Below are 25,350 nucleotides of genomic sequence, written 5' to 3'. Positions count from 1 at the left end.
GCAGGCGCGTTCATGTGAAATTAACCACATGATGGCACTATTAAACACACATATCAAAGTGACACGGTGTTTTTGACTGAATGTTTCTACCTCAGAGAAAAAAAAATGTTGAGATTAACTGCTCAAGTTAACTCTACTTCCACTACTCAAAGGTTTAATTTGTGAAAACGCTCGAGGGGAGGGGATTGAAGTCGTAAACTGTGTGTAATTGTCGTCGAATTGTCTTTTCCTAGTTTTGCTTTCAAGATGTAAACAGTGGAATGGACCAGAGACTGACGTTCATTCATTGCAAAATAACTAAATACTCCACTTTGCAGCCACATGAGGAGAAAAACAGACAGGATAAGAACAAAACGACATAGAAATCCAACGACAAGTGAGTATGACGAGTGTTAATTTATTACAAAACACATAGACACTGACAATATTTGAAAATACTTCTATCTTATCCTGTGGTGTTTTAGTGTTTGCTTTCTCTTCACAGTGATTCAATATGAACAAAGTGTTGAAATAGTATTACTACTGCAGAACCACTGAGCTTTACAAAAAGGAAAGAAAAAAGAAGCACAGACATTTACAATCATTTGACTTCAACTCACACAAATACCAGAACAATAATATTAATAATAATAAACATCCGCAAATTGAGTAAAAAATAGATTTTAATCTTTTAAATACAACATTTTGGAATACAAATATTGATTTGTTCATAACTGTAGTTCTTATTATTACTATCGACTGTTATCATCACTAGTGTTACTTTTGAGGTTTGCTTTACAGTATATCAATATACAGAAAAAATGTGAAAACAAACATTTTGGTAAATTCTGGTATTGCTCATTTACATAAATATACACAGACACACAAAAACACCTAGCCATGAATTTAATTTATCTCTCAACCATGTTATGTACTAAGTCTGACAGACAAAATGGCTATATATATAATGCTTACAATTCTGAAAACACTACTGTAATATCATCGTTATATTAGAGTTATTATTGACACAAACATTGACATATTTTACAGCTGTCTTTGAATGGACCCACTCATTCATGGTTATGTACACAATCCATGACATCCCAATAACCACTTGGGAGAGACATTAACTTCTGTGTATAAAAAAAAAAAAAAAAAAAAAAAAAACACTCCAATGTCACGAAATCATATTTTAGCTTAACGTTTATAGATCGGAACCACAATTAAACAGAAATATCCCAGAAATTCCCTTAACAGCCAAATTAGCTGTATTTTCAAAAAAAAAAAAAGATTTTGTTTTGCAGAGATCGACACGCATGTTCGTGTCTAAAATCTACAAATACCATTTTGAATGAAAATGTCACAGAAAAAAATGACACAGGAATATAACGTCAACTGGCTTTCATATGTCTTAAAAGTTAGTACTTTAATCACAAAAAGAGAAATCTAAAAAACAATTCAATACAAAACAGACGTTTCATAACATTCTCCCAAATGAATTGCTTTATTTCATTACCAAACCTGAGGCCAAGCTTCATAGTCTATATGAAAAACCAAACACTAAAGTCAAGCACAGAATGAGCAACAGAAACTCACATGATTCTCACGATGCGTCCCCTCAGTATTTTGGACTAGAAATCAGCAGATACTAATATTGAGCTGAAAATATTATAAATATCAATCTTGGAAGATTCTTTCTACCTTCGTCTATGGCATAGGAACCATTTTGCGAGCGCGCATACAATCATTGCTGCGAACAGTGAAAAATCACCCTGAAGATGTGGCTTCACCTCCGAGGTCTGACTCTGGACAACAGTGGTTATCTTTTTTATAGTATTTAAATTGGTAAAGATGCCAAAAAATGGCAACTGGCTTTTCTTCCTCCTGTTTTCACACCTTTAGAATAAATAAAAGGTAGCAGAGTTGCACTCTTTAACGGAGTATGATTGCATATAATACCAGACAAGAGTCTGCAAACAAACAACTATGAGGAGACCACGCAAACACATCTTAAACCAAGAGTCTGATTAAGCTCTTCTCATGAGGCTTTCCAATTTGCATCTAATGTTGCTCTGCGCCACAGAGGCTTTCAGTTTGAATATCACAGAACGAATCGGCTGTCCGGCTGCGTCGATGAATGAATGAAGATTACAGTGTGGAAAATGATCTTTCCTCTGAAAAGTCTTTCACAAGCAGGCCAGTGTCTTCTGAAGAATCCAACAGTGTCCAAAAAATATCACAGCAAAAAAAATAATAATATCAAACTACAGTAGTGGCCTACAGGAGGAAAAAAAATCCCCGTTTACCCTGATTTAGACGCACTGTTGGTTCAGTTCAGCATTTATAGTACCCAAAATCTCCCATTCACTCAATCTGCATCCCAAAAATGATAAAACAACTTGCTATTATACAAAGGACGGCCTGAAAATGGTCAACAATCATAAAAGTTTTTTTTCTTTATGCGACTACACCAATACTAAATTCATTTTGAAGCAGAACGTGGCATCGCAGCCGCTCTTTTTTTGAAAAAAGGCTGACATCAAACGAGCTATGAAATCTTTCATATTGCTTTCTGTTAATATGATGCATTTGCAGTACCAGTGTAGACCAGTAAACTGAAGATTGTTTAGCTGTATTTCCTCCAGTAAGTCTTTGCATATTCCACAAAAAGCTAGCGGGACAAGGTTAGATAGCACTTGTAGTATGGCGAGTGCATTAGAAAAGACATTATCAACTAACACAGACATTATTAACTTAAATCTGTGCTTTTAATGCACCGATTTAAGGAGAAATAGAAAGCTAACTGTAGTGATCGAGAGCTTGCTTCGATGGCCTACTATCAGTAAAGGAGGAAACATCGCTGAATTGTGCAATTCAGAGAAGAGTTTATATTGCTGCAGTCTCAGTAGGCGCCCTTGGCACGTGAATTTCTCTGAGTTTACAGTAATGGTTAGCTCCTAAAACACTTATCTGGATGGCCGTGAAGTGACAATGAATTACATGTTCCTCTCTAACACTGATATAAATATTAAAACTGACCCAAGCCTACGCTGACGGGATACTCATTGGAAATTGAATGGAGAAGAATAGGATGTGAAAGCCCGGATCTGGCGAACACCTACACAAAGCGTTGTCTTCATATTCAACCCCCAAAATAGTTTTCTTTTGGCTTTTGGAGCCCTTGCGCACACATAAAATTGACTTTGGGCAAACGTAGAGCCCGTTTTCTTCATCCTTCATCCATGTGTTGTGTGTGTGTGGTCTAGGGTGAGTCCATCATGGCCTCCAGCATCTCCAGGAAGAGTTTGTGCATTGGCACACCGCCACGGGTTTTGATGCTGTAAAAGGTGGTGAGGGCTCGACCGGCTGTCTGCCTGAGGAGAGGCAGGGTGAGGAGGAGACGTCCAGCGCGCTGAGGATCATCTGGACGCCGCTGAACCTCAAGCTCCAAAAGAGCCTGATGCAGCAGGTCTCGTAACTTCTGCACTGCCTCCATGTCCTCAATGTACACCGAATCTGAGAGAGGGGAAGAACAGGGTGAGTGTTAAGACTCTCATATCACAGTAAATGAATGCAGTGGTTCTAGTAAAGAATTAACATGATTCAATTGCACAAATTATTTGACACATTTTTTTAATCCATGTGTTTGGAGAACAAAATGATCATTCCTGGAGTTATTCCCAGCCAAATGTTGGACTAAAAAGCTGAATTTCCATGATCTAATAAACAAAATACAGGTCGTTGTTCTTCTTATATATTAATAAGGTAACATTTAAAAAATACATTAAAATAACAATATAATATTACAGTGTTTTTAACATGATCATTTTGCATGACTTTAGTAGCCACCATGAGAACAACGATGGATAATTGACCTCTTAAGGCTGATTTAGACTTCTGCGTGAAGCGTACACATTTGCTCTAGCGCAGCCTCCAGGTGGTCACATAACCCTCACCGAGGCTGATACGGACACACACACACACATCTCAAAAAATTGTAACTACATGTCGCAACAACGCATAGTGCAAGCTCCGTGATATGTCAGCTTGGCTGCTGTGACCAATGTGGGTGAGACTAAGAGCCGCGCGAACCCATTGGAGTGAGTGTCGAATCCTGTGAAGTAGCTCTAGATCAGGGGTGTCAAACTCAATTTCTGGAGGGCTGAAGCCCTGCACAGTTTAGTTCCAACCCTGCTCCAACATGCTTACCTGTAGGTTTCAAACAAGCCTGAAGGACTCAATTAGTATGATCAGGTGTGTTTAATGAGGGTTGGAACTAAACTGTGCAGAGCTGCGGCCCTTTTGGAACGGAGTTTGACACCTGTGCTCTAGATGGAAACTTGTCATGTTCACCTTATGATTAAAGTTGTTGCTCGTCCACCGGTTCCCACCTCTGATTAAGTGAGTTTTATCTACTTGTACATTAAGGTAGTGTTCAGAAAAAACAAAACACCCGCGAAGAAACTCAACACAGAGGAACATAAGAACCTACTGCCAGCTAGCGTTTCAGAAGTGTAATTGCAGAGCAACACAAACAGCGTGCAGAAGTATAAATGCATGACTACCCGCAAGGCAGCCTCTACTTTCAGCCTTTACTGTTTGCATGACAGCAAATTGCTCTCTCTCCCATTTTTGATAGCTCAATAGTTTTACAAACTTCACATTAGCTTTCCTGCCATCTACTTTTTAATGCCCAGTCTTTGAAGCCAAACCTCTCTAAATTTCGATTATCCTCACATGTTAGCCTCAGTTAACAATTACAGTCTGGCGACTGGATTCGACTTAAGTGACTACCAGTCAGAGAGCTCAAAAGGAATAAAATGGAGCAGAACAATAGCCCAAACAAAATAGGCATTAAAAATAAAATTGACAAATGGAAATTAAAATTTAAAGGAACGAACAAAAAAACCCCCAGATATTCAATGGTGTGGACAAACAAATATAAAAATATGAATCCCTGTCTTTCAATGTCTGGAATTGACCTTTTAAAATTCCATGATATTCTAGAAATTCCATCACCGGTGGGAACACAGTTATATGCACATAATAGAAAGAGTACAATGATCCCTCGCTTTAACATGGTTCGCTTTTCACAGCCACGCAGCATCATGGATTTTTTTTTTTGTGTAATTTGACATGCTTTTATTCTACAGCGCATTGTGTTTAGTGTCCTGACTGGCTGTAGACCATTGTCAATCAATTTACATAAATCTTCGATCTCTGAATAGCTGTACTGTATGTTTTCAAGTTTTCTCCCCACAATCTCAATGAAACGTTCTGCACAGTCAAAGGCACCTGTGGTAGCACCACAACTTCTGGACATGCTAAAAGAAGGTAGAAGTTATGCGGCTGTAGGGCGCCATCACAGAAGAAATAAGTATAGATCAAATGGTTTTGATCTTTGGTTTCATTCTATAAAACTGGACTTATTTTTCTACAAAAGTTTGAACTTTGAGAGTGTTAAGCCTGTCTGAGAAAAGTGTATAAAGAAGGTAGTGAAGGTTTTGCAGCCTTCAAACATCTAAAATAATTGTAAAAAATAAAGCTTACTCCTTTGCAGATTTTACCTATTGTGGGTTGTTTTTAGAACCTAACTCCCGCGCATAATGAGGGACCACTGTAACAAATTTTTTAAAGATAAGAGAAAGAAAACTATGAGGAGAAAAAGAATGCAGCAGACTTAAGAAAGATCCTGAAATGTTATACTATTTAGAAAAATGAAATATCAATATACTAATTAGGACTGTGTGATTAATTGAAATCGAATCGCGATTTGAAATGTTGAGATTAGCTAATCGCAAGGGGCTGCGATATGAAATATATTCGTACTATTTAATTTCCCCTGCCCAGAGCAAATGCGTGACTTCTGTCTGTGTGTGATAGTCTTACTAGCCAAGTGAGTGAGCACAATCGAGTGATGAGTGTCTTGTTAAAAAGTCAACTGAAAGTATTGCCAGTGGCACTTAATCTAGTAGCAAGCAGTTCTTTATTTTTATAATTATTATTTTAATTACTAATTTTACTAATTTGAGTACAACTTATTTACAGAAATGTAAGGTCATTTATTGATTTTTATTTGGTCTTAAGAAAAAAAAAGTGTTTATTTCAAATTTTTTAAAAATAAATTTCAGTTTATCATTTATTAAGTTAGTCAGTTCCTTTTTTAACTAACACTCACTGCATTTTAACAGTAAGAAGCTATGATACAGATTATTGAGCTGAAATAAAATTAAATTGCTAATCAAATAAAAAATTATAATAATAATAATAATAAAAAAAAAATCGAAATTAGACTTTTTCCCCAAATCGCACAGCCCTAATACCAATGCATAAAGATGAAGTGTAACCTTATGATTTGAAATGTTTTATTTCAGTCTAATTTAATGCACCACTTATTGTTTTTATAAAGTAACTAGAACGTTTTCTTTTATTTTCTGGATAAACTTTTTTCTGAATTTTTTTCAGTAAATTAGTTTCATCAGTTTATTTGCAGAACTTCTAAGTAAAAACATTTAGTTATTTGCATTTTTACCCTCAAGGACATTTATAATTCTTTAGTTCGCCTTTAAACTGGTATCTTTTTGATCCCTACTTATAACTCAAACTAGACTGAGCTCGACAACCCCTTGTAAATCATTAGTGACCCTTTAATTGCAGGTCACAACCCCTGGGTTGGGAGCCACTGCCCTGAAGCATGACATTATTATTGTTATACCTGTAGAAATTGTGTGCTCCAAATTCAGTCCTGAGGATTTCTCCAATGACAAGTTATAAATACACATGCGGAACAACAATTCAACAAATCTGATATACGTATAATATGATTCTTATGCTAATTTTGGCATGTGTGCCAAATGTCACTGACCCATAGACTAGTGTGTTGCTGAGGGTTAATGTTTGCCATGTACACACAGATACGCGAGGTCTAAGGAAGAGCTCCTGGGTGTGTTCAAGATTCAAAGCATGCGACTCCCAGTATTTGCATAACAAATACAGATTCAGTAGGTGAAGCAGATACGGGGGTTGAATTTATTATTTACAGTAATTAAAGGTTTCATGGGCTCTTCCGGGAGGGGGATGAATTGGCAGGCGCAGACAATGACAAGACACGTATGCTTTCAACACGACACAAAACAGAATAGTGTCTGGTCTTAATTACTGCATGACTCAGTCGGGTCAGATGGGTTTTGATCAGAAGGTAAGCAGTCAGGGTCAGGGAATAAAAATAGAAGTGGAATGAATGAGTCATTAATAGGAAGATGGTGACAGGAAGTGCACCTGAGTTGGTGAGGGCGATGGCCTTGAGCATGACAAACTCCTCGCGGTCGAGCTGCAGGGCCCGGAAGCGGCGTGCCAGCTGACTGATGGCAGCGTTCAGTTCGGTCAGACCGGCCACACGAGACATCTCCTCATCCAGAACAAAGTCCTCAGCAAACACTACCTCGTCCTCGCAGCCCAGAGAACGATAAGCAACCCCCAACACCAACACTTCCAGCCACACCGACTGCAGCACGGACATCTGGTCAGCCAGTGACAGGGAGAGAAAGCCTGGGTGAGGGGAACACAGAGAGAGAGGTTGACCATACATGCTCACTGCTGCAGAAGAAAACAAAACAAAAATGCAAAAAAAAAAATCACAGATGGTTTATCTCTGATTTAGGCAAAAGGTTGGTCAGAAAATTTGGTTTTAAACTGCATGTTTTCGGAAACGATACCATGTAAACTATGAAACAATTTATTTATTTATTTATTTTGTGAAAACAGGTATGTTATGAGCAGTGTTGTGCTAGTTACAGAAAAATAGTAACTAGTTACAGTTACTAGTAACTTCATTCAAAAAGTAACTCAATTGCCTTATCAATTACCTACACCAAAAAGTAATGCATTACTGTTAAAAGTAACTTTTGAGTTACTTTTCCAAAGAACACTTTTATGCTCCTATTATTACTCACACTTAGGTGCTACATGAAGAATACACTGTTGATCAACCAATTTGCTTTCTCACAACTAAAACACAACAAACTTGAATAAAAAGTAATTTTTAAACACAAATTTTTAAGTCATTTTTAACACTATTTAACCCTTAAACATGTTCTTTCACAGCTCAAGTATGAAAACTATTCAACAAACACAAAACCATTCTGAAATAAATAAATGAAAGTAATCTGAATTTTCATTTTGAATCAATTTGGTGAAACTCAGCACCAAAAAGTTGCGATTACAGACAACCATAAATTTGATGCATTTTAAAAACACACCAAAAACATAACAGCTGCTCAAAAATGAAATCGATGAGCATTTTTCAAACTAACCATAAATTAAACATGCCATGTCAACAAACCCATGGAAAATTAGCTGTGTATATTCAAAGTGCAAAATCTGCTGCTGTATAACAGCTATAAAGATATGTAAAACAATAATAAAAAAAAGAAGAAAAAAAAAATCACAGCCTTTTTCTGAGCAATGCAACACTATACATTTAAAGTGTTGGTCCACTACGATATCATATTTTAAACTTTAGTTGATGTGTAATGTAGCTGTGTGAACATAAACAGCATCTCTGAATGTAAAATGCTCAAAGTTCAATGCAAAGGGAGACCTTTATTTTACAGAGTTAGCTTAGCAAAGCCTACAATGAATGAATTTTGGAGACTACAAAAAATACTTCCGCCCCCTGTGAGATCACAAAGGGCTGTGGCCAGAGGCGCTGTAACGTTATAGCAGAAGGAGAAAATGCCATCCTGCTATTTCCACAGAGCTTCTCTGTTTCTGTATTTGGGCTTCCATATGACACAACCCAAACACAGAAGTGCTTACAGTTCAATATGAATTATGTTCCAGAGAACTTTAAAATACATAGCAAGCATGACAAAATACAGCTTCCAGAATCCCTCTTAGTTCAGTGCTGGATTCAGCTAAAATCTCCTCAAAGATGGAGCAACTACAAGGAGACGCTGTGAACTCTGAGCCACAACCTGTAAGTATTTTATTTGTTAACATTGATCATGACATGTACAGTGTCTAGCCTTAACGCTATGTTGTAACAAAGATGTAAACAATGGGAAATAATGTTCGCCACCGCTAATGATTTTGCTACAAATCTATATTTATCAGTCAAACTGCTGTAAACACACACACAGACACACACAGGCACACACACACACATGTACAGCACGTGGGTCTCTCTGTGTGCGACGGCAGTTTCTCTACCATTAACTTTCATGCATTTTACATGTTATATTTGAACAATTCATGTTCCTTACACAGGCATATTCCGGATATGTGTGAAATACGTCATGTAACGCATTGAGTTAAAAAAATACAGCAATGCTCTCTTAACTGGAGTGTAGCACCAAAAAAAAAAATCAATCAAGGCTCACACAGGTCTCATCCCACATCTTATGCTTTATTCTGTCAGCAGCGTCACCACAGAAAATAACTTAATCCGGAAAAGAAAAATAAACATCGGTCCTCGCACATGCGCTTCTCGTGTTACAGATAGTTCACAGTATAAACACACACACACAATGGCACACAAACACTCTCTTTAAGGAGCCGCATCCCATTTTCACTCGTTACAGACATGTTGACTGACTGTTTACACAAAACGCGCGTGCTTGTGCGGGCATGACATGGAGCCGATCCGCGAATTGCAGCACATTATGACGATGACCAATCAGAGTCACTTGAGGGTGGGCCTTTCAGAGACACTAGGAAATATATCAGTCGTTTTCATGTTAGCCGTGTAGCTGTATATAATCAAAGTGAGATTTATGAAAAAATAACATTATTTCCTTCAAGTGAAACATGAGCACACATTGCTTTGCATCTTATTAACACAACCAAGCCTTAAAAATACTTTCTGGACCACCCTTTTAAATAACATGTCCTGAAATATAACAGAAATGTGTCACAGTGTTTACTAGACGAATCAGTTTTGTTATACAGATAACAAATGTGTACTTATTTATTTGAAACAACAAATATAGTAGTATTGATAATAGTAATATTAATGGTTTCTTGGTCTCTCTTGCGCGTGCATTCGGTCTCTCCCGCAAGAACATTTGGCCTCTCTTGTATGCACCCCGTCTCTCTTGCGCACACACTTGATGTACCTTGCGCGCATTTGATCTCTGTTTTCACTTGACTTTTGTCCAGTCTTTTTAAGGGTGGTTGGTCGGCATTCACCAATCCCACAATGTGTCGCCACTGTAAACAGGAATAAGTGAGCTACACTGCAGTCAATATTAATTAATTTACCAAATATCGGACAAACGCATTGTAATGATAACGGAGTTACTATATTTAAAAAGTAATGCATTACAGTGTTACTGTCAAAAGTAATGCTATTAAGTAAGGCGTTAATGCCCAACACTGGTCTTGAGTACTTGCCAACTAAAGCAATGATGGTGGACTACAAGATTGGATGTGCACAGATGCATAGCGTTTCTTTACAAAGTGATATCCCCATGTACTAGCCCGGCATTAATAATATAGTATTTTTATCATTTTAGGGATCACATGGTTTAAACATTATTACATCCCCCATAACATTAGTTTCACACAAAGCTCCAAGAACACTTTTGTGTGGTAAAAAAAAAACCCAGTAAAAACTACTTTGTTTCTTCCTCAACGGAAGTTAGGGTGTTCATTTACAAAGGTCAATTAAACATTTTGTCTTTAGAGTCATTCAAGCCTAAAAGGCATTTCAAAGATGACCATCGAGTGAAATGATTTGCCTTAAAGGGACTTTGAGATTATTAAGAATTTGATCAAATGGCCAAACTGGTTCCAATTCCTAGCCCTAGTGTAAACAATAGGATTTCAATACAGTAGTATGTAGCTTTCTGGAATTTCAGCAATGTGTAGATGTTAAAATACTTGTTAAGATACCACTTCATGACGACTGGCATTTTTCACAACCAATCTGCATAAAGTTTCTCAACTTTTTTTAGGCTGTCAGGAACGTCAATGCCACAACAGCTCTTCTCCGATAAAGCCTAAAAATGCACACTTAATTCAGATCCAGTGGATGTGTACAGTGAGAGGTGTATAGAGAGCAGCATAAGAGTTGTTGATGAGTACCAAGACGCAATGGACACTCAGAAAAGTGCTCTAAAATAGGAGGTCTTGAAAATAGCCAGAGACTGACAAAATCATTCCAAGACTCCTTCCAAGACTGAGCTAGGACACCAATTAAGAGGAAAGTCTTCCACATTCTGACTGTAGCTCTGACTCACCTGCTCCAGTTGCCTTCAATTATAATCTTTCTTTAGGCACCTGTTTTCAGCAGGGAAGAGTTGTGATTGATCAGCACTTTACAGCACTGCAGAAATGTGAGAACCAGCATTGATTAACAAGCTACTAACTGTTTTCTAGATGGCCTTTTCATAGCCTTCTGAAATGTTAGCCTGTTATCGATATATTAGCATTTGATCTGCTCTCTTTCCATCCAACATTAAGCATCTGAGTGGCATTTGGCCAGCAAATTCATATAAACAATGAGCATGAGTAAACACAGAAGTAACCATAAAGGAAGAGGTTTTTTAAGAGTGGACATTTTGCACAGATTTCAAGCAACCTTTAGTACTACGATTAGTAACATTACACTACTGTGGAACTGAAAAAGTTAAGTGGCACTTCACTCTGGTCCACATTGCAATTTATTCTCACCAATGAGCCAATTCAGTCAAAGCAAAAAAAAGTTCATTATTTTGTTTCACAAGCATATAGGGGCAGCATTATCTGCAAAATATAAAGCCACACAATTAGATAACAGAAACTCTCATTTTGGGTCAACTTGAAGGTCCAATTGAAGTGATTGTGATCAAGCAACTTTGTTCAATCGAAGCAGGACATAATGAGTAAAATAGTTCCTTTCGCCTTTAAAAAACAGCCAGTGCACTTTCATTTATAACACCTCTCTGCCAGCCACAGCTGCTGAGCTAAAGCCACATCTAGCAGCTTCTCCACTATAAAAACAATATTCATTGTATAATTCCAAGGAGTCTGAATTTTTTTGTCTACTCTGAATCGCACATTTTTTCTGTTACATGATGTCAAGCTGTGCGTGTGTGCTGCAGGTTTATGTGACATTAACAGGAAGACTTTATTCTAGAAAGGATGAGAAAGGAAATTTTCACAAGCAATGTTCCCATCCACCTATTTTTATGTGCATTTTGGATATGTGCTTAAAAGAAAACGGTTGATTGAAACGTCAAGATGTGCATAACTGAGTAAGATAAACTTTTTATTCGATAAGAAAAGATGTGCAGAAACTACAATGGAAATACTTTACCGAACACATTCCAGTATGCACAGTAAAAAAAGGTCATGTGATGGTGAAAATTTGTGTGAATTTGTGTGATGCACAAATCAGCAGGCTGAGCACACTGTAAAACATCTGAAATGTTGTTTTGGTTATTCTAAAATGCCAGCATTGGTGTTGTTTTATTATTATAATTACCTTCAGAATCAAGAGCATCTGTGCCCTGTTTCTCACGCCATAAACGCTACCGCATGTTCACTGCATGTCTGGACTGCCTTTTTTTTACTTATTAAATAAAGACAAGATTCACGCAGCGCCTTCTACCGCAGCAAATTATGTTTTTACATTTGATATTGGGTGCCAGTTAATCAGGAAGTGCTGATTTTGTTCTCTTTGACTCGCTGGATCGAAACGCTGCTTTATTCGCATATCTATTTCTGCAATAATTCAGTTTTGCGCTTAAAGTTAATTTGCATTTTTGGATGGAAACATAGCTAGTGTTTGTATATCTCATAATTGGTGCACACACTATATGCAGTATTGTAATTGTGTTTGACAAACATAATTTAACAGAACATAACATGCCCACTGCATTTCAGCATCCCAGTTTTTTCCTGATTCCTCCTCACATTTTATGCAACTACTAAAAGTTCAAAGAGTTCAAATCCACACTCTGTTACGTATAATTTATTTATTTATTTTTTTTTTTTCGCAAGTGTTTGCGTGTATGCAAATAACTAATGATTTTAGACATGTCCTATAGGGGCAGGATGCTTTAGATGCTACAGAGCATTTAATTGGTCTGAAGATCAGACAAGAAGCTAAAATGCATAGTGATGTCATTAATAATGACTGATGCATTTTTGTTTATTTAGTTTAGTTTCTCAATTTAAGAAAGAAACAGAAAGATTTAAATTATTATATCTTTTAAATGGGACGGAGTGGTGGGTAGCGCTGTCGCCTAACAGCATGAAGGTCGCTGGTTTAAGCGTCGGATAGGTCAGTTGGCATTTCTGTGTTTGCATGTTCTCCCTGTGTTCCCATGGGTTTTCTTCCGGTTGCTCCTGTTTCCCCCACAAGTCCAAAGACATACGCTATGGGTGAATTAAATAAACTAAATTGTCTGTGGTGTATGTGTGTGTGTGTGTGTGTGTGTGTGAATGAGTGTATGGTGTTTCCCAGTGATGGGTTGCAGCTTCAGAAAACATATGCTGGATAAGTTATGATGAATAAAGAGACTAAGCCGAAAATAAACTGAATGAAAGAAAGAATGAATATCTTCTAAATGTGAATTCTGTCATCATTTCTAACTACTGACATGTACTTCATTTTGGCTTGATTTTCTTTAAAACTGTATCATAGCAATTTATTCTGAAGTTTCACTTGAAATATACCGAAGCCTTTGCAGTCAGGTGCAAATTGCACAACTTAAAAGTTGTCTTAAACAACATTTGATGCTGACCAACTTTGGCAGCTCTATATTTAAAATGCAATGCTTATTTCCTCCCTCTGCAAGACTATATTTCCAACTTCAATTAAATAAAACCCTAATTAGTCCTCTTAGAAACACACACAAATAAAAGCCAGATTGTGGAAGTGGTTTCCAGTTTAAGTGCACAGTGAATCAGACAGTGAATCATACATTCAAAGGCTAAAGCAGGCATAACTTTGTGGTAAATTTGCTTTAGCTTAACTTAAGCAACATGAGAGTGAGTAACCAGTCGCTTTACACCAGAATAGCTTACTTGAGAGGGTCTCCTTGCCAACCGCCTCGCTGTTCCTCTTATTGCTCTTACTTACCAGGAATGTGCTTGGCCCAGCCGATGATGACAACTAGTTCCCTATCGGCCAGGTCACAGAGAGTGGTGAGCGTGCGCTGGGCTGTATCAGGCTGCAGGGGGTCTGGCATAGCAAACAGTTTTTCTGGCTCCGCCACCAGCAGATGAGACACAATGATGCTGGATGAACCTGAGAAAAACAAACTAAACATTACTAAGCTGAATTAGCCGCAAATGTAGCACCAATTGCAGACCATAAAATGATTCATTTATTTTTGAACTAAAATATATACCCTTCTCTCCCTCCTTCCTTAAAGGTATTGGTGCACTCTGGTACGTGGCATTTTCCACCTCAGGGCGTCTCTTGTACTTCTGTCGTCCACCTCTGACTCGGTCCAAGCGAACTCCTACACACGTTAAACGCAGAAAGAGGATTATGGCATTGGCACTGCTTGCCGATCACACCATACACTGTGAGGTACTTGTGTAATGTTAGAGAGAGGATTGGTTGTGTTGGCCAGCTGCCACCTCACCTTCTTTGAGCATGCCTACTTTGAGGCACTTGGTGAAGCGACACGCCTGACAAGCCTTTCTGCGGCGCTTGGTGATCTCACATTCATTAGAGGCAGGACAGCTGTACTCAATATTGCCTGTTGGATGAAGGGAAACCATTATACAAGAGCCTTATGCTTAGCATTAAAATATTATTAAGTATTATAAATATAATTGTTTTACTGTGTTCTTGTTACAGAATTATTGTCCATTTTATTACAGATTAATAATATTAACCACAGATGCTTACTACAGGATTATGATAAAGGTTACCTCATATAATTATAAATAAATAACTATAATAAATATAGATTAGTTAGATTCCCTAATCTGGCAACGACCACATGTAGTTAGTGCTACAGAAATATTTCATTTTTCAGTAAACAGGAAATGTCGATAATTCAAATAAAAGAAAATAATTTGTTTAACTAATAAACATTTTAAACTTAAAACAATTAATTTAACTACTTGTAATATGATACTAAAGTTAAAAAAATCCTAAACCAAAGTTTACTTAATTTCAACAACAACAAAAAAATAAAAAATCAGGGAAGAGTTCATTTTGGGAAGGATCAATTACACTGATTAAACTATTTAACTTTATTTCAGCCATTCATTGAAAGATGCCAGAGCAAATGCTGAGAGCAGTGATTCATTTTCAAATCGGATTACACTTTATGTATAATTACACTTACTATATATGTTTATTTTGGAATGCATCCAGTGAAAACACAACAGAAAGACAAACTGTCTTAGGGCTCATTTACACAGTGAAAACACTTTTTCCATTCTAATGCGATACCTTTCTATTGTTTTTCAGTGTAAAGATGTTCTTGTTGGACATGCATGATTTTTACACTTTACACTTGTATGTTAAAGTATTTTAGACACCATGTCAAGTTAAAAGAACTTCACTTTCAGACGCAGTGTAAATAGTAAACTGAGAACCAAGTTTTCAAAAGTCTTTCTATGTTTTTTTTAATGTGTAATATTCACACTTACTCCTGATAAGTGTGAACTTAAAAACACTTTCAAGTGTGACCTCAATAAACGCCGCTACTTGTCAAGTGTCAACACACCCTAAAAGGACTACAGGTGACTACAAACTAGAATGTGCAAAAACTAGATTGGCAGATGCTCTCTGATGGCTGGCCGCCTAATTTGTGTGTCACGCCATTTTTAGTACTAACTCAAAGCACTTAATTCAAGGTTCTAATCAAAACCCAAACCCCATTCAATTCTTAATAAATATGATTTGTTATGTTGAGAGAGTTTCATTTTATTTGGTTGAACTTATTTTAAGTTATTAGTAACAACAAATATGCAGTACCAAGCTAAATTGGCTGTAATATATGTGTGAATGCGAGTGTGTGGGTGTTTCCCTGTGTTGCGTCCCATCCGCTGCGTAAAACATATGCTGGATAAGTTGGCGGCTCATTCCCCTGTGGCGACCCCTGATTAATAAAGGGACTAAGCCGAAAAGAAAATGAATGAATATGCGATGCTCACCTTGTATGGTTCTTTTGAAGAAAGCCTTACAGGCTTCACATGAAGCCACTCCATAGTGGTAGCCAGATGCCACATCTCCACACACCAGGCACAGCCTTTTGGGAAGTGTGCTTAACGCATACTTGCAACGCCCTCCTCCACTACCAGTTGAGCCCTCTTCGGCTCCATCTGCACCCTCCTCCTTAAAATGGCAGCGCAGGGCAGGTGTGTAGAGGGGTGGGGAGTAGCGGCCAGCGCCTTCTCCTCTGGATCCCCCTCCTCCACTCTGAGAGGAGTCTGAAGATGCTCCTCCTGGGCTGGTCCTCCCTCCGCCACCTCCTCCGCCTCCCTCAGGACTGCTAGGCTCAGCCTTTATGTACAGGTCAGAGCGTCGTTCTCTGGAAGACATGATACCTGCAGAGAAAAATGTGAGACAAACATTTTAGGTATTAACTTCATCTGCATTACCTTGAAGGTCAAGTTTGGGTGTCTCCAATCTTTCAAATGTGGCTTTAAAAAAGGATAAATATATTATATATCCAACCACCTGATCTGCATCAATATAAGTGCAGGTGAGGTGGTGTTTAATTTCTGGATTAATCCACATTTTTAATAATCGAGTGAGTCATCATTTTAGCAAATAGGACAGTCTCTTTCCTGAATAAATCAGCTAAAACAAACTGATGGAGTGAATAATTAATTACTCATTAAGATGACAGAGTGACTTATCTGCATCTACTAGTGTTTTGTTTTATTTTTTTCTCTATCATGTTATATTTATATGAGGTGGCATGGTGGCTTAGCGGTTAGCACTGTCACCTCACAGCAAGAAGGTTGCTGGTTCGAGGCCCAGCTGGACCAGTTGGCATTTCTGTGTGAAGTTTGCATGTTCGCGTGGGTTTACTCTGGGTGCTCCAGTTTCCCCCACAGTCCAACGACATGAGTAATAAGTCAATTTAATTAACTTAATTGGCCGTAGTGCATAAGTGTGAGTGAATGAGAGCATTAGGGACTTTCCCAGTGCTGGTTTGCAGCTGGAAGGGCATTTGCTGCGTAAAACATGGCAGAATAGTTGGTGGTTCATTCCTCTGTATGACCCCTGATAAATTAGGAACTAAGCCTAGGGAAAATGAATGAATGTTATATTTATATATTAAAAACATAATCATTATTATTATGGACGCAAGCTATGACAGCTGATCACATACTTCTTTATCGATATTCGCTCTCAAGACTTATGGCTCGTTTCCACTGACTGGTACAGTAAGGTATGGTTCGGGGTGGTATGGGTCACCTTTACAGGCTTGCATTTCCACTACCAAGGGTACCCTTTTGGTGGGCGTGGTGTATGACAAAGTTTCAGTGGCATCATTTTCGCTCGTGGAAATGTCTACGATAAAGCTGTACGAGTCGCTTACATATCATATGAAAAGCACTTCTCATAAAACAGACGGATCGACCATGGCTCGTTGCTATATGTACATATAATTCCGCTGTAATCTCTCAGCTGTGTGTGTATTTTAAACATGGCGGGGTTTTTTGTTTTCATTCTGGCTTGTTGCGTAAGCAAATGACGTATCTCTGTAAACCAAAAGCGTTCAGCTGCGCATCTAGCTCCGCCTTTTGGTACCCTTTCTCGTGTTTGGTACCCTTTCTCGTGTTTGGTACCCTTTCGAAGAGGTGCCGAAAAAGTGATACGGTACGCCTTTTGATAGGGCTATGCAATTAATCGAAAATCCGATTTCGATTTGGGCTTCAAACGTTTATGAAAAGGCATTAATCGAGATAAACGATTATTGCATCATTTACCGCCCCATTTCCAGCTGAACACATGTGTTGCTCTTAAAAGCGCGTTAGAGTGTGTGCTTATGTGAGTGCAGCCAGAAGCATGCGGACGGTCAGCATTTGCTCTCATTCGCACACTGAGACAAGCAGAGGAGCGCAGACATCTAAAGTCATCTTAACGCGAGCGCTTTAATGGTCAAATAAGTGTCAAAACGCAGTGTTTAGAGATTATTCATATTAACCCTCATTTGTGTAATAAACAAACGAGTTGAAGATCAAAAGACACGTGAAAGAGAAACCATTAAAGAGACAGTGCACTATTCTTGCTGCTGCTTTTTTTTAATCATTATTAAACAAAACGAGAAAATCCCTCTCTGTTCTTGACTGAAGGATTTTTGTAGCTAAAGTGTTTTTCTTACAGTGAAGATGCTTAAAGCACTGTTTGTTTCATATTTTTATTCTATTATATTCATTTATCTTTCCTTTGCAGGGTGGAAAATAACTGTATATATGAAGTTGAAGTCAGAATTATTAGCCCTCCAAAATATTAGCAACCCTTTTCCTCCCCAATTTCTATTTAATGGAAAAAAGTTTTTTAAACTTATTTCTGAACATACTAGTTTTGATATCTCATTTCTAACTACTGATTTCTTTTATCTTTGCTATGATGACAGTACAAAATAATTTTCTAGATATTTTTCAAAATACAAGCATTCAGATTAAAATGACATTCAAAGGCTTCACTAGAGTAATTAGGCAAGTCATTGTATAACAGTAGTTTCTTCTGCAGACAATCAAAAAATATATTGCTTAAGGGGGCTAATAATATTCACCTTACAATAGGTTTCAAAATATTTCAACCTGCTTTTATTCTAGCTAAAATAAAACAAATAAGCCTAGAAGAAAAAATATTATAGGAAATACTGTTAAAATTCCTTGCTCTGTTAAACATCATTGGGGAAATATTTTTTAAAAAAATTCAGGAGCGCTAATAAAATTTTGACTTCAACTGATAATTGTTTTAAATAATCGTGATTACAATTATGACCAAAATAATCGTTATTGTGATTTTTCCCAAAATTGAGCAGCCCTACCTTTTGACAGTGGAAACGGCCATAAAAGTGTACCAAACCAAACCGTACCATACCACTCAGTGGAAACAGGTCATTAATGTCAGCTGTCATGCAAGTCTCGTCTAGTAGACACCAGAGTATATTTAAATGGGTTTACTGTAGATTGATACTTTTGTTTTGTGGTTATTCCATGATTAAAGTTGAATTGGAATTAAACATTCGCCGCTTTCTCTGTAGTGATTGTGAGTTTAAACTACTGTCACAGTAGCATCGCACACATTTACAGAATGAACTTCCAAATGCATCAAACTAGTGTATTGCAGAGTAATGCAGGGAGAACACAGAAGTATAAATGCTCATGATGGTGTCAGCTATGTGAATAATCTACAATGTGGGCTAAGGCGTTCATGCGACACTGAAGTTATAAATTGGACATGACAGACTGGAACTGATGCCACATGCTTCATGTTTTCTTTCATTTGGCTTAAGTGAATGTATACAGGACAAAAAAATACAATAGCTGTTTGAATATTTGCATTAGGCCTCACAAAACAAATGCAGCATCAGTCTCCTTTAAAAGTTTTTTTTAAGAAGAAACAACAAGACAAAGGCAAAAACAAAGCAACTACTGTTTATTTTTCAGTAATCAGTTCTGCTCCTTTCTACTGCTTACAACACAGGTGCGTGCTGAGTAAGCAGACAGCATTCATTCGCAAAGACGAGCATGAACCTATACATCCTCACTCTCAAGTACTGTTTTCTCCACTGAAACCTCTGAACAAACCAATTCACAACAATTAATCAAACCTCCCAGCGGTACCAGAGAGAGAGAGAGAGAACATTTTAAAATACTGTGCTCAACTTGCTCACCTGCGCTCACACAGCAGTTTAATGCAAGCAATACATTTACATTTTATCTTAAATTGTTTCTCTATTTTGGTTTGTTGACAGCGTAGAAGCAGTTATGCAAAGAGCACAGTATTTTCCCGTTCCCAAATAAGTACAAAAGCTTCAACACTAATACATTGAGTTTAATCCCAAAATGGGGAAGTCTGATCTGTGGCTGATTTGGCTAACTTCTGCTGACAAACGGTCAAGAATACCTTGTAGCAGTTAGCATAATCTGCAAGCAATAGAGATGGAATATCAAACAGGTGAGAATGAATTGTGATGCTTTTCCTAGTGAACACACATATGCACATGACAGAATTCACCACAAATCTGTCCATAATCCCAGTGCCATGGCCTCCGCCCACAACAGATTAGGGTCATTAATCCAGGAGAGAGAACCAATCCTCTAATTATACCTCCACAGGAGATGCCCTACAGACTCTGGTCTGCTCCATGGTACCCAGTTTATAAACCCCCCTGAGGGATAAACTGACCTATGATGCCATTTCATCCATGTGCTGATCTTGTCATTTTAAGCATTTAGCGAGAAAGAGACAGCATCCATCACATTAGCACACACAGCGTTACCCAAGTTACAGAATGGCTGCCAAGTAGGGAATACAGTCAATGATATCTGCATCTTTTTGACTTCAATTCAAGCACACTTATTACAACACACTGAAAAATGAGTTTGCTTTAACTTGAAATTCTGACAGAAATATATTACTATTGTGAAGTAAAATATCGGGGTTTCTGCAGGTTTCACCAAGTTACATTTAAGACTTTAAGACATTAAGACCATTATAAATAATACAATTTTGGACTTGCACAAGGCTACATGCTAAATTCTACCCCAGTTAGAAATTTTCACTTGATTTGAAAAACTTATTAACATTTATTTAATACCTTTAATAATAATTTTGCTTTAATATTTGAAATGTATTTTTAAAGAGGTTTTTCACCTTTTTTTATTATGATATGAAAGTAGAGATTTCAGACAAGAAAGCATTGAGAGCAGAGAGAGGGGAAAACACGGCAAAGGACCTCAAGCCGCCGTGAGCACGTCGGGGCTATATGTTGCTGCACAGCACTACTGGGCTATCGGCGCCGACGTTTGAATATTTTTTCATTTATTTTCAAATATATTCATTCACATACCCTATAACCCTTAGTAAGAATAAAACAAAACATAGCTGTCAATTACTTCAGTCTACGATAAGATTAATTTGATAATAAAAAATATGTAAGGTCAGTATCCTCAGCAGTATATAACAAATTTTAAGCAAATGTTACTGTAAGGAAAGTAATTAAATGCTAATTTTTAAATAAAAAGTTACAAGTTTTGTTGAGATGGATTGTTGGATGTACACGTGTTAATGACCAAACTGGGTAGCTAGCTATACATTAACAAAGGCAAATTAAGACCTGTTAAAATAGATTTAAGACCTACAACACAATATTTCAGTAAATTTAACACTTTAAGGCCTAAAATGTAGCTTTTGAGATTTAAGACCTTTTAAGACGCTGCAGATACCCTGAATATATTACTAAAAATTCTACCACTGCTACTATTGTTATGGAATAATACCACAATGGGCTATATGCACACAGAGTTTTAATTTCAGCCAGCCAGTCTCAATGCTTCTGGTGAACTGTCTTTCTTTTATAAAATTGCCATGTTTGACGTGATTTCTTTAAAAATCTGTGATTTTCACTCCCTGATAGATATATGACAAAGTATGTCTCAGACCAGACAAGAAGCACTACATTAAATCCCATTTCCCCCGCCATGTCTTTAAAATATGACAGTTCATTTTACCCCAGTGTTATCAATAGAGTTTCTGTGCTCGCCTGCTCATCCTGACGGTGCTAGTGGTTACATGGTCTTTCATCTCATTTTATGCTTGAACAACTAAATGAATGTTTGAGTCTATTTAACTGATTATTTTTTAATTACATTACAACATCATACTGTAAACCTTTTAAAGACCATGAAGAATGAAATTTCAGGCTTATATAGGGCTGAACGCTAAATATTTTTTAATGGTCCATAAGGAAAAAGAAAGTACTTGGCTTATCTAATACAACTTGCTTGTAATTCTAATTAGTTATTTCTTATTCACATATTACACAAGTGTCCAAGCAAGCAGTTCCTATAGTTATATAGATTTTTTTTTACAGCATAACCGTTAAACATAACTAACAACATTAAAAAACCTTTATAAACAAAGTGTATGCGCAACAGACTGTTTATTCAGTTTATTTTTTTCGGATGTATTTGTTGGTAAATGAATGTGTTGGATTGATTGGGTAGCTTTAAATGAACAAAGAAAATTAAGACCCGTTAAAAACTATTTTAGACCCACAAGACAATATTTCAGTAAATAAGACTTTTTGAAGCCTAAAATTGTGTTTTTAAAATTGAAGATATTTTAAGACCACATGGACACCCTGTGTAAAAGTAATCTTAAGAAACTGAAAATAGTCACTAAGTTTTCACCAGAAGTTTATCATTAGCTGAAAAATATTGGGTGTGCGTAAATCACGTTGTTCTATGAAAATGTAGAAAAAATTATAAAACTTTTTCTGAGGGAAAAAGTTCAATAAACTGTTGTTAAACTGTAATTTAAATAAAACAAGTGTGATTTTTTTTTATTAAACTGAGTTTAGGAAAAAAAAAAGTCCGGAAGAATTTAAATGAAAAAAAAAAAAAAAAACAACAACAACTGTGAAAAAAAAATACATTAAAAAATCTGTTTTCTCTCAATAAAGGTTTATTATTTACAAATATTAGTACTAATCAATTATTAACTTATTCTGGGTTTAATATCTCGGAAACTACATAGATGCCTTTTAAATTTATAATGAGGGTCTCTCACACATCGAGATCATATTTTATGGCGTTTTCAAGATTGAAAAAGCTGAACTAATGCACTTTAAGTGACTCGTATATCATATTGTCCTGTCGGCCGTTCAGAGTCAAAAAGCTAAATTTCCACCTTCATTTGTCCTCAGTGAACATCACACACACGCGCGCACACACACACACACAATCCCCTTTCACCTGCTTGTGTGATGTGTTGCAATTTTGGCGAGTGTGCAGAATGTAACTGTGCCCCAATGCCTTCAAGTCCACTGTACTTTCTGCCAAACACGTTCATTCTGTCACTCTTGCATAACAGCCGAACTTTGAATTCAACCTACACTGCCCATTCCAACAGAAAAGATTTGACACAGTTAAATATGATTAGGAAAAGTAAATCCAGAGTAAATCTGTGGAGTTTGCCTTCTACTTGTTCTAATTCTGACCTGTTATGATGACAGTGCTTTACAATACATTGAGCACTGCTACTAAACCTAGTAATGACCACGTGGCTACAGCGAGGACACGCGCCGCCGGTTCACGGAAGGTAAATGAGTCAATCGCTCATTGTGAGGACAAGCTGAAATCTCTAAATCCCTCATCAAATTGAAGGAACCGGATGATGGAGGAGCGCTCCTCTTCAAAGAAACCTGTAAATGTCAGACCATGAAGAAAAAGGCGCAATCTGGTCATGCGGTGCAAACGACAGTCTTCATGACACACGTGCGTGTCTCCAGCAGAGCTTTGCTCGAACCTCGCTTACCGATGTGCGACTTCCGAATCGCCTCATTGCATAGAAGTACATTAAACAGTGAGCTGCTTTGAAATGGGATATAAATTCCGACTCCGATACATTTTGAGTCGGTTCTTTTGAACTGTTCGTTTAAATGAACCGGTTCAAAACGATTTTGCGTCATCGCGTAATCACATGCTTCCTGTGTTAACCCGGTATGACGTTTCACGCTCCAACCGCTTGGAGGTACATATTGCGGTTTATTAAAATTGATTGATAAAGGAGCTTACTGTAATTCGTATGCCCTAATTCACCTTGTTACACGAAAACAAAGCCAACAAGTCAACCTGTATTTGGATTAAACGACGCTTGCATATTTCAAGTCTGAGTTTCTGCATGTTAGTCAAATGTTAGTATGTTTGTAGCGATGTTTACATAACTGTTTTACGATAAATTCAAAGTATAACGTTATGTACTTTGTGATATTTCCAGTACGTTTCAGCTGTTATATTTCTAATCCTGTATAAAGCAGTTCAAATAATTTCACTCGTTTTCATATCACATTAAAACTAGCCTTCTCTGCTTATTTCAAATCGGACATTATGGTTCTTGGTTCAATGAGTCGAATCTGTTCACTCCAGAACCTCTCAGAAACCGAGTCAGTCTGGTTCACTAAAATGACTCGGTCAGGTCAGCCAGATGTAAATATAAAACAGCAGCATTTATTGTGCTATTGTACAAATTCATCAACCGAGTCAACACATATCATACCTCTGTAAAGCTTACACTTTTCAGCCGGACTGAAGCTGTGAGTTTGTATTTTTATTTATCTTTCTCTCTCTTTCTCTTTTCATGCTGTTCAGTGTTTAAATGAGCGCTCAAGCTCTCATATGAACAACTGGGCACTAGCTTAGCTTTCGCTAACTTACCTTTACTCATTCAAGATCCGTCCCGCCTCCCCCAAACGTCTCAACTGAAGAGCTTGCACCCAAAATTAGCTTTTCATTGACTCACCGGCTTTTCAAAACAAAGAAATCGGGTTGTAGCCCCATAAACATGCCTGAAGACGCGTGGTTTAGTTAGCAGTGCGCATCTTTGAACTTCACTTTCCCCCTGACAAACGTTACATCATGAGTCACTGACTGCCCTCAGGAGGAGGAGAGTCGCTCACAGGCGCTTTTACTAAATATATTCAAACAATCACGCAATGATTACTTATGAAAAGATGCTGATAGATTACTTAATGAGAATGTAGTAATAGTGACTGAAAGAGTGAAGCACCAAGTCATTTTGTAGCTGCTCGAGGCAGTTATGTTAGTAAGTTTGACGTAAAACAATGATGCATTTTATAAGTATTACAGCAAATTTCTAAAACATGGACAGTATTTATATTGATCTAAAGTCATTTTTAGTTTGTTTTTTTCTGCAAGTAAGTGCTCTAGATGTTATTATTCTTGAAATTCTAAAGAATTATCAATATTTTCTTACACAAAACACAAATGGCAGTTTCTCAAAATGTAAACTACAGATCAAAAGTTTGGGGTCAGTATGATTATTAAATGTTTTAAATAAGCTTCTCCTGCTCACCAAGGCGGCATTTATTTATTCATAAATACAGTAAAAATTGTGAAATGTTATTGTACTATACAATAACTGCTCAAAAGTAGTTTATAAGATATTTTAATAATTTTTTAAAAATAATTTGAGTTAGAAAAGCATGTTTTAAATTAAATGTATTATTATTATAACAGTAAAGGAATGAATGAATTTTCAGCCTCATTAATCCAGTCTTCACATCATCCTTCAGAAATCACTGATATTAATTATAATTAATAATAATAATAATAATAGTAGTAGTAATAATATTATTAAAGTTAATAGTAAAAAAAGCAAAAATGACTGGAGTAATAATTTTGTTGGAAACTACATACAATAAGAAA

The 25,350-nt window shown here is 37.0% G+C and overlaps 1 protein-coding gene across 4 annotated transcripts in view; it reads right to left on the bottom strand.

The window, feature by feature from the left end:
- Positions 1-377: 377 nt before the first annotated feature.
- The window catches only part of esrra (estrogen-related receptor alpha), a 31,228-nt gene continuing 6,255 nt past the window's right edge, over positions 378-25,350 (bottom strand). For 2 of the 4 annotated variants that reach the window (XM_087299458.1, XM_087299459.1), the window contains exons 3-8: positions 16,087-16,479; positions 14,559-14,675; positions 14,319-14,432; positions 14,048-14,215; positions 7,258-7,527; positions 378-3,495 (exon numbers count right to left, since the gene is read on the bottom strand). In XM_087299458.1, the coding sequence (XP_087155584.1) occupies positions 3,242-3,495; positions 7,258-7,527; positions 14,048-14,215; positions 14,319-14,432; positions 14,559-14,675; positions 16,087-16,474 (1,311 nt within the window). In that variant the 5' untranslated portion in view covers positions 16,475-16,479 and the 3' untranslated portion in view covers positions 378-3,241. 4 annotated transcript variants of the gene reach the window in all.

The sequence above is a fragment of the Danio rerio genome, chromosome 21, assembly GCF_052040795.2.
Source record: "Danio rerio strain M-AB ecotype USA chromosome 21, GRCz13ab, whole genome shotgun sequence".
Classification (NCBI taxonomy): domain Eukaryota; kingdom Metazoa; phylum Chordata; class Actinopteri; order Cypriniformes; family Danionidae; genus Danio; species Danio rerio.
This window is presented reverse-complemented; position numbering and strand designations above follow the sequence as displayed.